Source organism: Podarcis liolepis (assembly GCF_965112155.1).
Source record: "Podarcis liolepis genome assembly, chromosome: 6".
In the NCBI taxonomy this organism is placed as follows: domain Eukaryota; kingdom Metazoa; phylum Chordata; class Lepidosauria; order Squamata; family Lacertidae; genus Podarcis; species Podarcis liolepis.
In genome coordinates, this window is record NC_139559.1 from 24,335,145 (window position 1) to 24,348,052 (window position 12,908).

Consider the following 12,908-nt stretch of genomic DNA (forward strand, 5'->3'; position numbering starts at 1 on the left):
ACACCTGGGAAAATCAGGAGACACAACTCATGGGTGGGGAACCTGTGCTCCTTTAGATGCTGATGGACTCCCAGCTCCCATCAACCCCAGCCAGCATGGCCAAAGTTCAGGCGTGATGGGATGGGGGAGCCTAAGTCCAGCACCATCTGGAGGCCCACAAATCTCCCACCCTGGGCCTAGATGGATGTTTCTAAGGCCAACCAGAGAAGATCCAAGGTTTTATCCAAGAAATACCTGATGTGTCACAAGTCCAACAGTATGCACTGTCAGACTAGAAGCCCTGGCAGGGGTGCCAAGTTTGCTTCTGTTGGCAGGAGAATCCTCTGAGCAGACCCTGCCGAGTTGCAAGTTTATTAGATGGGGGGGGGGGGGGAGAGAACCTAGGGCTCAGGAAAAGTTTGTGGCAAAGATTCACATGTAGAATTACACAAAACAGAGCTTGCAACCCTTCATATGAATAATGGAATTCAGGAAACAAAGTGTGAAATACAAATAGTCAATGGGTGACTAGGGAAGAAGTGCATGACGCCATATAGATGGAATCCTCCAAAGAAAATTCCCATCATCCCCACTGCCTATTTAAAGGTTCACATGCACTGTGCTAAGTCACGTCAGGAAACTTTCTCAGCCCAAGCAATAATGGGCTTGTTCTAAAGCAGAGACAGGGAACCTATGGCTTTGCAGGTGCTCTTGGATGCTAACTCCCATCAGTTCCAGCCTAGCAACATTTGTAGGGCTACAGGTCCCCCATCTCTGCTCTAAAGGAATGAAAAGCAGAAGCTGTATGATCTGCAGCAAACTAAGTAAGATGATCTGAAGCTGAAGGCTCGCAGCTCCATTTGCCTAAGCTGTGACTGACAGACTATTCAGCTCAGCTAAGAATCATGGGACAGGTGAGTTGGGGGGGGGAGAGTGAAGGCAAACAAGTCGTTATCATTCTGTCAAAGCTGTCAGTCCTAACAACTGAAGCAGCCAGGTTAGATATTATGAAAGCCAAAAAGAACACCCCACTGATTAATAAAACAGATTCAGGCTGTAAACCAACCTAACCAAAATGACCTCAGGGTTTTGTCATAAATAACCTGAAAAGTAAAAGGGTGGTTTAGACAAGCAAAATATAATCAAATACTTGATATAGGTAGGCTTGCAATTTTGTGGAGGAGGAAGGTGGATAATTTTGTGTTAAACCACACCATTATCCTCAAGCCATGGAAATGGAATAGTTATGTTTTGAACTTGCTTTAAGTTCACAAGATAATGAGAAAGTCATAGCCTTTCTAGAAATCTGCACAGAATACTTTAGAAAAATAAGGCCTGAGCCACACAAATAGTTCATCACATGGTAAAATAATTTTTGGATCTGACCACTTCAGACTACAGGTGGGAGAAGAATTGCACGTTCAAGCTTTTCTCCAGGAATGTGGATACAGAAAATGAGCACATCAGAGAAACTACTACGAACGAAACTTTCTGCCTGCCTATTTAATTTTCTAAATGCAAGGAACTTGGAAAAAACCTTCACTCAAATGTTTTCTCCACCTGTGGGTCTCAAGTGGTACAGTCCAAATACAGCTTTGCCATGTGATTGGCAGTTTGTGCAGACAAGCTGGAAGTCTTCCCTGAGGTCAACTGGTCAAGAAGCTTTCAAATTCAACAATGAAACTTTTCCTCAGCACTGCTATTTATGATGCCTCAGATAAACCTCAGGAAAGCGCCCAAGCATATGTATCATTAGCTTAGTCTCTTGTTTTTTAAATCAAGTTATTCCTTTGCCCAAGAGTGTCTAAATACAGGTAGGATCCAGAAAACCAGGAGCAGAATTTTGCTCGCACAAAGGGGCTTTCACACCTTCACCCTTCCTGAACAATCCCGAAAAAACTGTTCCTGGGAGTTGGTGGTCCCCCTCAAGCAGCATGGGAAATGGGCCAGGAGGTTCAGGAGACTGTCCTTATTTGAAAGACATGCTTTCTGGTCATGTAAGGCAGTGTTCCCCAACCTTGGGCCTCCAGCTGTTTTTGGACTACAATTCCCATCATCCTTGACCACTGGTCTTGCTAGCGAGGGATGATGGGAGTTGTAGTCCAAAAACAGCTGGAGGCCCAAGGTTGGGGAACACTGATGTAAGGGACTCTCTGGAGTTTGCCAGTGTCCTGTGAGTAAATCAGGATGGGAAAATGCATCGTAACATCAGATAGCTGTCAGGAGCAAAAAAAAATAATTATGGTAAGTTTTGTGACCCCACTAGAGATGCTTTATAGATATTTCTCCTCCAGGACTAAAAGGCAACTTGCCTGATGTGCAATTCAGTCAGAAACAGGAAGGATTTGAAGAATGATTTTCTGTAATAAAATCAAGCAGGTTTGTCTTTCTAAAAATCAGAGAAACAAGCTTCACTAATGAAGTTAGAGGAGAGCTTGACCGCAGGTCAACTAAGTAACAGAGGTAGCCAAACTAAGTCTTGGTTTGGGTTTTAACGAAAGGAAGCAGTCAGTTACCTTGCTCTGTAAATTCATCATGGATTTCTCAAAGGTCTTTGGAGGCGCCCTCTGGTGGTTGCAGAGAATAGCAACAGCTCTATTGGCACGGTTATAAGACAGGATCTTTGCTGGGACATTATCATCCGCTAGAAAAGTTCAAAATGAACAAGTGAAATTTGCATTTCTGTATGGAAAAGTCTAGCTCTTTCTTGGATAATTTCACTTTTTCATGGGGAAGAGAAATTAGCAGCTTGGCTCTCAGCCATCTGTAACATGCTTATAATAGGACTGGGGGCTGTAGCTTAATACTAAATAACATGTTTTGCAAGGTCTGAGGTTCAGCCCCCAGCATCTCTAGTTAAGGATCTCAGGCAACAGAGGGGAGAAATGGTGTTCAGAGGGACGACTGCATACAGAAAGACTTGCTCTTTTGAGGTGAGTCCACAGCTTAGTGGCAGAACATATACTTTACATGTAAAGGATCTCAAGTTCAATCCCTGGCACCTCCGCTTAACAGAATCAGAGAGCAAGTGATTGGAAAGGTTACTGCCTGAGACCATGGAGTGAGTAATACTGGGGGTAGATGAAAAAATGCCCTGACTGGATGCAAAGCAGATTTCTACATTCCTTATGCAAGCTTGAACACCTTAAAGTGCTATGAAAATGCTAATGATTACAACTTGTATTCTAGTGTATCAGCTCCAGTATTCAGTTTAAACCCCTTGCATTTCAATAGTTATCCATGGTCTCTGATCTAACCATTATTTGCCTCTTGCATTCCTTCTCTGCAAGCCCGGGCTTGCTGAATTTTAAAAAGGCACACCACCCATTTATATGGACAACACAAACAAAACACCTTTATCAGGCAAAGCCCAGGGTCAAGCCTGCCTTCATTGTGGACAGAACATTATCTGATTAAGGTGCATATTACAGACATCCACTGTGGTGGGAGATGGGTTATAATGGTTTTCTCGGGAACTAGGTAAAGTAAAGAGACCCCTGACCAGTCGTGGCCGACTCTGGGGTTGCGGCGCTCATCTTGCTTTATTGGCTGAGGGAGCCGGCGTACAGCTTCCAGGTCATGTGGCCAGCATGACTAAGCCTCTTCTGGCGAACCAGAGCAGTGCACGGAAAGGCTGTTTACCTTCCCGCCAGAGTGGTACCTTGTTATCTACTTGCACTTTGACATGCTTTCGAACTGCTAGGTTGGCAGGAGCAGGGACCGAGCAACGGGAACTCACCCCGTCGCGGGGATTCGAACCGCCAACCTTCCGATCGGCAAGTCCTAGTCTCAAGTCCTAGACCCACAGTGCCACCCACGTCCCTTGTCTAAGGGAACCAAATAAATCGTTGAAGGCTGTTAGAGATTTACCAAGTGTCCTGGCTAGCTGTCTTCTCTCTGGCCTGGCTAATTTAGGGCAGCCTTTGTCAACCTGATGCCATCCAAATGTTCTGTACAGCTTCCTATAAGTTGTAGTCCAAAACATTTGGAGGGCACCAGGTTAGCAAAGGCAAGTCACAGACACCGTTCCTATTTGAAATGTTTCAATACACCTTTGAAGATCTCTTGGAAACCACAGTTGTTTTAAGAATTCTGTGGTCTCCTTTGACATTCTTCGCACTTGGCACTGGCTGACAAGCTGCCTCTAACCTAATTCAAGGTACTGCTGGGCACATTTCAAATCTGAAATGGACTTGGAAAGGCACAGATTTCAGTTCCTTCCTCTTCAGAAGGTCAGCTAGCCACAACAGCAACTTTGGAACTTTGTTCAATGTGGTTCAAAAATAATTGCCTCTGAACAGAACATGGAACTGTGGAGACGCCAAAGTAATTTCCAGCCAGTGGCTCTTAAGTCTGCATTTGGATCGATGTTACAATCAACACAGAACCAGAAAAGTATGAGGTGTGCTAATCTAAAAAGTACTTACCAGTTGTGAGCTCCTTTAGCTGCTGCTGTAGCGTAATGGAGGCATTATACGTTCGAAATACCTTGGCTGTAAGTCCTTCCATAAGGTCTTGAAGATGCTTATTTAAGATGCTAGTCTAAGGGGAAGAAATAAAGAAGGAGGATTAAATTAATTCCAGCATTCATCAGCAGAACACCTCAACCTGTGCACCCTCCTTACTCTCGTAATTTGAGGAGATGGGAAGTGGGAGGATGAGCCTATCAGTGGCTGGTAGCCACCATGGATCTGTTCTACCTCTGCTGTCCAAGGAAGTATGCCTCTGAATACCAGTTGCTGCGAATCACAAGTGAGAAGGGCTCTGCTGCACTGAGATCCTGCACCTGGGCTTTCCATAGGCATCTGGCAGGTCACTTATGAGCTATATGACAATTCAGCAGAAGGGGCAGATACGCTAACAGATGCAACTGGGGAAAATGGTTGTGAGCATGGCATGGAAGCAGATAATATTACTATTACTACTACTACTGCAACGAAAAGGTAGAGTCTGCAGTTAGGGAGGCTGGGGTATTTCGTACAAGAAAGACACATTTCCTTTTCATGTGACACAGATACTCCAACTAGCCTGTGTGTCAAATTAAGCCCACCAGGTGAGCCAATTTGGTCCACATGGCCATCTTTGGCAGGTCACACCTCCTTGTCACTCCCCTGATGACACATGCGTATCAGAAGAGGCAGCTGCCAAGGAACAACTGGGAGTGCACGTTTTTTGGCAGCTTACCTTCAGCACTATTTAAATTTGGCACTGCTGACATTGTTGCACTCAGGAGCTCTGGAACAGAACCAGATCCCTGCTGCTTTCCGAAAGGCATGGATCCACCCAATGCTATATGTCAGGCATTTAACGTGTGGTGAACCTTTTGGATTCCAACTCTTACTTAGGGACTTATGAATGCTTGGTGGGTGGGGAGATCATGGGAAAGTGTTTCTGCTTCCATCTATATGCATTCATTAGAGCAGGCATCCCCAAACTTGGCCCTCCAGCTGTTTTGGGACTACAACTCCCATCAGCCCTGACCACCGGTCCTGTTAGCTAGGGATGATGGGAGTTGTAGTCCCAAAACAGCTGGAGGGCCGAGTTTGGAGATGCCTGCTTTAGCGTGTTCTCTTCAGATGCATGTAGATCAGAAGTGGAGCCTGTCCCGTCCCGTCCCCCCGCCAGCCCCACTAGTATACTCAGTGTCCCCAGAATAAATGCCTGAAAGCGGATTTAGTGAACTGGTAAGCTGGGAATAACAATCCTCTGGCCCTCTTTGGACTCCAGCCAGCTCCCATCATCTCTGACCATGAGCCATGCTAGCTGGGGCTGATAGGAGTGGAAGCCCAAAATCCCGATGGTAAACAATGGAGCTTGTGTTACACATTTTTTACTGTGTTTTCAATCTTTACAGGTTACCCTATAACAAAAAGTTCTCAGGGCAGCTTATAGGATAAACGAAAGAGGAATGCAATCAATTGTGATGCAACACTAAAACCAAACCCCAAATTAAAATAGAGAAACAGAAACAAGCCCGCAGTATTGTATCACACATCCTTCTCTCAAACCGCTGCTACATTACAGTGTCTACGAGGGCAGATTTCAGTTCCATGAACTCTTCTGTTAAATGCAAAACTGCCTGCACCATAAGCAGCATGTTAAAAATTGCACCCTTTTCCAAGCCAGTGTAAAGGGAACCATAACCACAGCAAGAATTCCAATTAAAAAATCCAAACAAGGTTATCATTTATGATTAACTTTCAAGTACCAGGTATGGAAGGCACTCACATTAAGTCTATCAAAGAGGTCATCTTCAGGCTGTTTGTTTTCCATGAACAACTGAAGATTCTTAAAAACCTACAAGGCAAACGGATGGGAGAGAAGAAGACCATTACAGCATGAAAAAAAGAAACTGGATGGACATCATCCCAACTTGATGGCAGTATAACATGCTCCTCACTAATTCACATGTCCATGCTTCCATGTACACAATGCTGAAGGAACACTAGTGGCCTACAGGAAGTGTGTTGGTATATCCTGCAAACAAGGGATAGGTATACGTAGACCACTATTCATCAGTGGTGGGGGGGGGGGGGGAAGAGGCAACAAATAAGAATAAGCTGAATCACTAAGATAGAGATGATTTTTTTCCGGGGGAGGGGGGAGCTATGCAACTTTATAAAAACAATTAACACTATGGAGACAGTGAAGAAAATGAAAATTAAAGAAGGATCCATTAAGCATGAAGGTTAAATGGAACCTCCTTGTTTAGATGCAGCTGGTAAGAGCATGAGACTCTTAATCTCAGGGTTGTGGGTCTTTGGGCAAAACAATTCCTGCATTGCAGGGGGTTGGACTAGATGACCCTTGTGGTCCCATCCAAATCTACATTTCTATGACTCCAAGATGTGAAATATTTATGAGCAGATGGACACTGTACTTACTCAAGGTGAGATCTGAAGACTCACCAGAAGAAAGACAATTCAGTAAGAAGACTTTTCAGACTCCCTCTCATTAAATGATAAGTGCACAAGAAAAAATTCTTACCCTTTTCTCAACAGGGACTTTGTTGTAGTATCGTATGGAATCCTTTCCAAGGAAGTCAAATTCTACCACGTATTCCTGGCCATCCAACTCCGGATGCAAATTAATATGTTCTACACGGAGGGAGCAGCAGCCCACTGTGTCAGCCGTCTCCCCTTCCTCTTTCTCATTACCAGCTCTCAGAGCAAGCTGCAAATATGAAACAATGAAAGAGAGCAGAGAGATGTCACAAATAGCATTCAAAACAGGAGGCATTTTTAACCCCATTGGTTAGCCAGTGAGAAGCTGCTTCAGGATTCCTTGTGCTAAGAAGCTATCTAGAGCTGTGATTATAGCATTTGTAAATGCAACTGAAAGAATACACTAGGCTTGGTCCTATGCTATCTATCTGTTTAGGTGACTGGGGGCCTGTCTGTGTGCCGTCCACATGCCTTACTGAGCTAACACGGGGCAGTGCTTATAGGTAAGTTAGTGCCAATTTTACCACTGATGTTGCAGCAAAATTCCATTTATCATCATTTTATTCCAGAATAGATCTGCCCACTTTGGCTGCCACCTCTTAACAGCATTGCAAAAAGTAAATTGTGTGTGCATGTATCTACATATGGAGAGGCGTCCCAAGGAAAGTGGGCAGAATTTTACCCGTACTCATTCAGTTCATAGTTAAGCAATGACAAAAAGCAGTGCATTTGCCAAGGAAAGCTTCCCATCTCTGCTTTAGAAATATTTCTGGATTATTCAATTCCATTGGCACCTACTTCAAACATCTCTCCAGCACATTTAGTACCGTTGTGCTTAGAAGCTTATCAGTTTCAAACCAATGCTTCAACAAGTCTAGGCCGAGGAGCCCTGCCTAGGCAATAAAAAAAGGAAGGAACTGGAAAAGTGACAGATTCTCACTTTGTCAATGAAGTACAGCGCAACCGCCCTCTGCCGCACTTTCATCTCTTTGGACTTCCAGTCTTCTCGATAATTATTTCGAATCTTATCTACACATTTCTTCAGTCTCCGAGCAGTCTCATATTTCTGCCAGTCCTTCTCACCCTGCAGAGGCAATCACAAGGAACAACATGACGACCTGCTCCAAAGCATAGAGGCTCTAGTTTGGAGATGGAGCATATTTTAAGAATACTTTTCCAAGATTCCCTCATTGCCACTGTACAGAAATTATTCGACTTGAACGTTATTGCCTATTTCAGAAGTGCCTAAGGGGTTAAGAAGTTTAAAAGACCCACTACGCTGGTAGCAGAGTCACAAAAAAGTAATGAAGTACTCTTTGGATCTTCCATTTAATGACACATTGATTCCTTAGGAATGGTCAGGAGAGAGAGAGAGAGAGAGAGAGAGAGAGAGAGAGAGAGAGAGAGAGTGTTTGGACTTGATATCCCGCTTTATCACTACCCGAAGGAGTCTCAAAGTGGCTAACATTCTCCTTTCCCTTCCTCCCCCACAACAAACACCCTGTGAGGTGAGGGGCTGAGAGACTTCAGAGAAGTGTGACTGGCCCAAGGTCACCCAGCAGCTGCATGTGGAGGAGTGGGGAAGCGAACCCAGTTCCTCAGATTACGAATCTACCACTCTTAACCACTACACCACACTGGCTCTGTTCAGTAGTCCCTGGTTCAATTCCAGCATCTCCAGGAAAGGCTGGGAAAGACTCCCGTCTGAAATCCTGGAGAGCTGCTTGCAGTCAGTGTAGATGCTGCCAAACTAGATGGAGCAGTACAAGGCTGATTCCTATGATACAGAGCATTGGGCATGTCAGAAGTAGCTTGCAAGTTTTCAGACAAACTATCACCTTGATTCTAGAACTGGGATTCAACATGATGTACTTAATAGATCCTTGGATGTTCTCTGTCCATGACACCAACCAGGTCACCTTGTTATCATGCCGGACTTCTTTCCATTTATGTCCAGGGGGAGGGGGAGGAACTTTTGAATCTCTGTACAAGGGGGTGGGGTGGGGACAAGAACACAACAATGATTTCAAAACTGAAAAGACTACAAACTGTGAATAACAGAAAAATACAACCAGGAAATAATTTATTCAGTTTAATTCAGATAATCGAAGCTGGCACCATTAATTGGAATGAAAGTCACAATACGAACTGTCTAGATTTGCCAGATATTTATAGGGCTCAAGCCCGGCAATAAGAAAAACCAAGTGTGTAAATGTTTGCATCGATTCTTATATATATCTGCTTTAAGATTCTTAAAGGTTTGAAAGCAAACAAGGCCTATGCTATTCTTACAAATAAAAACTACAATTTTAAGCTTATTGCCATGTTAAAAACTACTAAGCAATTTAGACACTGTAATGTTTTGAAACAGCCCTGTTGAGGTATGTTAAGAAGTCTTTCCCTCTGCAACCTTTACCCTGCACTCATGTTTCTACAAATCACTTTTGCAGAAATACCAAACTGCCTAAGCCGCTGAAATCTTACCTCACTCCATCAGCTCTCACTATCCAGTCCTGCCTTCCCCAAAGCTTGCTTACTGAATATAATACTTTGCTCCTTAGGCAGACCAGGCTATCAATATTCTAAGGTCTTCTGAAACTGGGCAAATTGCTCTTTTGCCTTAAAATATAAGCTACCATGTCTTGAACTGCAGATTTTTTTCAACAGGTCTGACACGGTAAACATTGGGTAAGAGAGATCCCATGTTATTACAGTATACCAGGGACCAAGCTGTGATGGGGCTATACCCTCCACAATCTATTAAAGTTAAAGAGATACGATGGTGTCTGTGAGCTAGGAAACTGGTCTGAAGTGACATAAGGCGAGTGATTTGTTAAAGCTAACCAAGTCTTAGGCTGAACAGTAGAATGCCTGTTTATCTCAAAGTAAGCTACTTTGAGCTTCCCGAAGGAAAAAGGAGGGTGGAAATGCAACCACCACCATCTATTAATATTTAAAAATTAATAAATCAATAGAAACATTTGAGTTTTGCCAGTTCACAATCCTTTTTTTAAAAGAAACTAACTAATGATTTGACAGTTGTTTGTGAACTACGGTGAAAAGTTCACAAGTGGCACTTAACGTGGTATGTACTGGACTTCAACTCTTAGGCTGCACTTATGTTAACGGAGACCCTACAAAGAAACAACAGATTCTACTTGGCAGAAAGGTTATCCGGAGCGAAAAGCCTGAACACAGCTGCTATGCATTATAGCCAAAAGTCACTCCTAGCTAGTGTGTGAAATCTTCCATGCTCACTTGCTACAATTGATGATGATGTCTTCTGGCATTATCCGCCTCTTCAGCATGCCCATTTTGGGATGGTTTCCACGCCCTCTGAAGAGACCCGGAGGCTCAATCTTAAAGTTGGCAATTCTTTCCTTATGGTTATCCATGATACAATAGCCATATTCTTTTAATAACCGCTCGTTCTCCTCTTTAATTTTCTAGGGGAAAACAAAACACCCACAAAAAAGGAAAAAATTACAACACACTCCAAACCACACTATAAATTATTCAGAGTCAGAGTTACAAGAAATTCATTAGCTCCATCCAGGTTGTGCTGCAAGAAGCATTTTACAAGTACAGCAAAGCACAGTGAAAGAAAGAGGTTGCGATCTTGAGAGTGTTAATAGTCACAGGCCTACTCAACACAGTTTAGAAACAACTTGAAATATCCCCAGCATTTCAAGATCCCATCCTTCCACCATGACTAGCCCATCTCAACGACACTTCCTATTTATCTGAAGTCTTATATCTGGGCCAGCCTTTAATCCCTTCCTTAATTCACCATTTAGCACCCATCAAATTAGATTGTACCCTTTGTTTGCACCTTGAAACAACAACAACAAATTCTAAATCAAGTTACCTGTTTTTCCTCCTTGGTCATCTGTTTTCTGGCTTCTGACTGCGCTTTGAAATACTGACTCATATGGTTAAAGTCACACTTGCTGAGGCTGGTGATGGTACTCTTTTCTTCATGGGTCATTTCCTGCAAAAAAGAAATCAGAATCTGTAAAACGCTTAAAAAGGAAACTGCACTCCACCTTGTTTTCAGTAAAGTCAGTTTGGATGCTGCTATCATATATAAGATCAGTGAAGTTACAACAAGAGCTATAAACCTATAAAAGGCCAAATGCAGAATGGAAGAACATCATGGTTTCATCTTTGAGAGTTATTAACATCTAATTAAGAAAGAAGGCATCCTTCATCAAACCATACTCAAATGCTGAGAGATGAAACCTTATCAACATTCTACACCAAAGAAGTCTCTGAAGTCAGGGACTATATGTCAAGTATATTCCTATAATTTCATGTTATTTCCAGGGGAGCTTGAAATCCTGATTTTAAACCCCTTTCAGAATGGGGAGCGCAGAAGCAAATGGAGAGAGGGAGGCAAGGAAGAATTCCAGATTGCTGTGCAGAGTCACACGCCTAGACTCGGGAAGCCCTTCTTAGCTTTCCTCTAATTATTAAATTTTTCACCAGGCATTGCCCAGGATGGATTTGATATTCAAGCTTTTTTAAAGAATGCTAAGCACTGTGGTTAAAACCTCAGCGCCTAGGACTTGCCGATCGTCAGGTCGGCAGTTCGAATCTCTGCAGTGGGGTGCGCTCCCGTTGCTCGGTCCCAGCGCCTGCCAACCTAGCAGTTCGAAAGCACCCCCGGGTGCAAGTAGATAAATAGGGACCGCTAACTAGCAGGAAGGTAAACGGCGTTTCCGTGTGCTGCGCTGGCTCGCCAGATGCAGCTTGTCACGCTAGCCACGTGACCCGGAAGTGTCTGAGGACAGCGCTGGCCCCCGGCCTCTTAAGTGAGATGGGCGCACAACCCTAGAGTCGGACATGACAGGCCCATACGGGCAGGGGTACCTTTACCTTTTAAGACTCTCAGGGTGCCAAATATTGCACTTGAACAATGCTCCTGCAGGCATTGTTTATTACAGAAGTATCCCTATCTCCTAGGAGTCCAGAGTGAAATATAGGAAACTCTCTCAGTTTATGTGAACAATGCTATGAGGTATCTAGGCTGAGAAATGATTTCCTCCAAGCAGCTAAAGGCAGAATATGGTACTTCTCTCCAACCATTTCATATTCACACCAACCATGAAAGATGGTTGAAAAAATGGTCCGATGTCATCCAATGATACTACACTAGCTATTATACATCTCACTCACTCACTCAAAGTTGCACATGCAGTAACAGTGACTGGCTGTTGGAAAACGACAAAGGCAAACAGAAGCAAATTTCCTGCCCTTCCTCAAGCACAGAACCCCAAGTGTTCAATGAGGAAGCAAAGAAGCAATGAGCCATCTGCTACTACCGTAAAAGCAACAATTTATCAGGTGTCCAGGCAAGTGGCAAACTGCATGCCTACTTTAGCTATCTAAGGAACCAAATACTCCCACCCTTCCATAACTTTGACCATACCTTTCTCCAGTCTTTGAAGAAGTTTTTCCTGAAGATGTCCTTTGTAGTGTATTCGTGATCAAGCATTTTTGCAAAGAACGTTGCTACTTCTTCTGCTTTGGGACTGAGCTTCATAACTTTACCTACAACAGAGAAGGCAATCCATGAGGAAACAGGAAAAAACGAGGTGGCATCCTACAGATGCTCAACCCCTCAACCAGCCTACTCCTCTTACCTCAGAGAGAAGGGATCCAGGAACATCCCTCCCCAGCGTTGACCCTCTGTGAATATACAATGCACAGCCAAAATAATGACCCTGCGAACAAGTTATTGAACATCCTTGTGTTTCAGGGGAAGCCAGGGGTCAGGAGGAGGAGGGCTGTAACCAAAGTCACACACTGGGCTCCAAATTTTACTATGGGCAGTACAATTTTACTTTACATTCACTAACCTAACCCAGCAACTTTACATCAATTAGCATGAAAATAGTGTTGGGTCTGATTCTAAGTTTTTCAGAAGCGAATGAAGTCAGGTTCTCCAATTTTGGGTTTCTGTTTCGCTTTCAAAGAGGAAGA

At 43.6% G+C, this 12,908-nt stretch overlaps 1 protein-coding gene across 1 annotated transcript in view; it reads right to left on the minus strand.

The window, feature by feature from the left end:
• The window catches only part of TOP1 (DNA topoisomerase I), a 73,167-nt gene that overhangs the window by 4,582 nt on the left and 55,677 nt on the right, over positions 1 to 12,908 (minus strand). Inside the window, exons 10-18 of the mRNA XM_083508061.1 lie at positions 12,355 to 12,476; positions 10,792 to 10,914; positions 10,182 to 10,369; positions 8,762 to 8,906; positions 7,864 to 8,007; positions 6,967 to 7,152; positions 6,208 to 6,276; positions 4,407 to 4,521; positions 2,496 to 2,623 (exon numbers count right to left, since the gene is read on the minus strand). Coding sequence (XP_083364187.1) covers positions 2,496 to 2,623; positions 4,407 to 4,521; positions 6,208 to 6,276; positions 6,967 to 7,152; positions 7,864 to 8,007; positions 8,762 to 8,906; positions 10,182 to 10,369; positions 10,792 to 10,914; positions 12,355 to 12,476 — 1,220 coding nt within the window. The remainder of the gene's footprint in view (positions 1 to 2,495; positions 2,624 to 4,406; positions 4,522 to 6,207; positions 6,277 to 6,966; positions 7,153 to 7,863; positions 8,008 to 8,761; positions 8,907 to 10,181; positions 10,370 to 10,791; positions 10,915 to 12,354; positions 12,477 to 12,908) is intronic.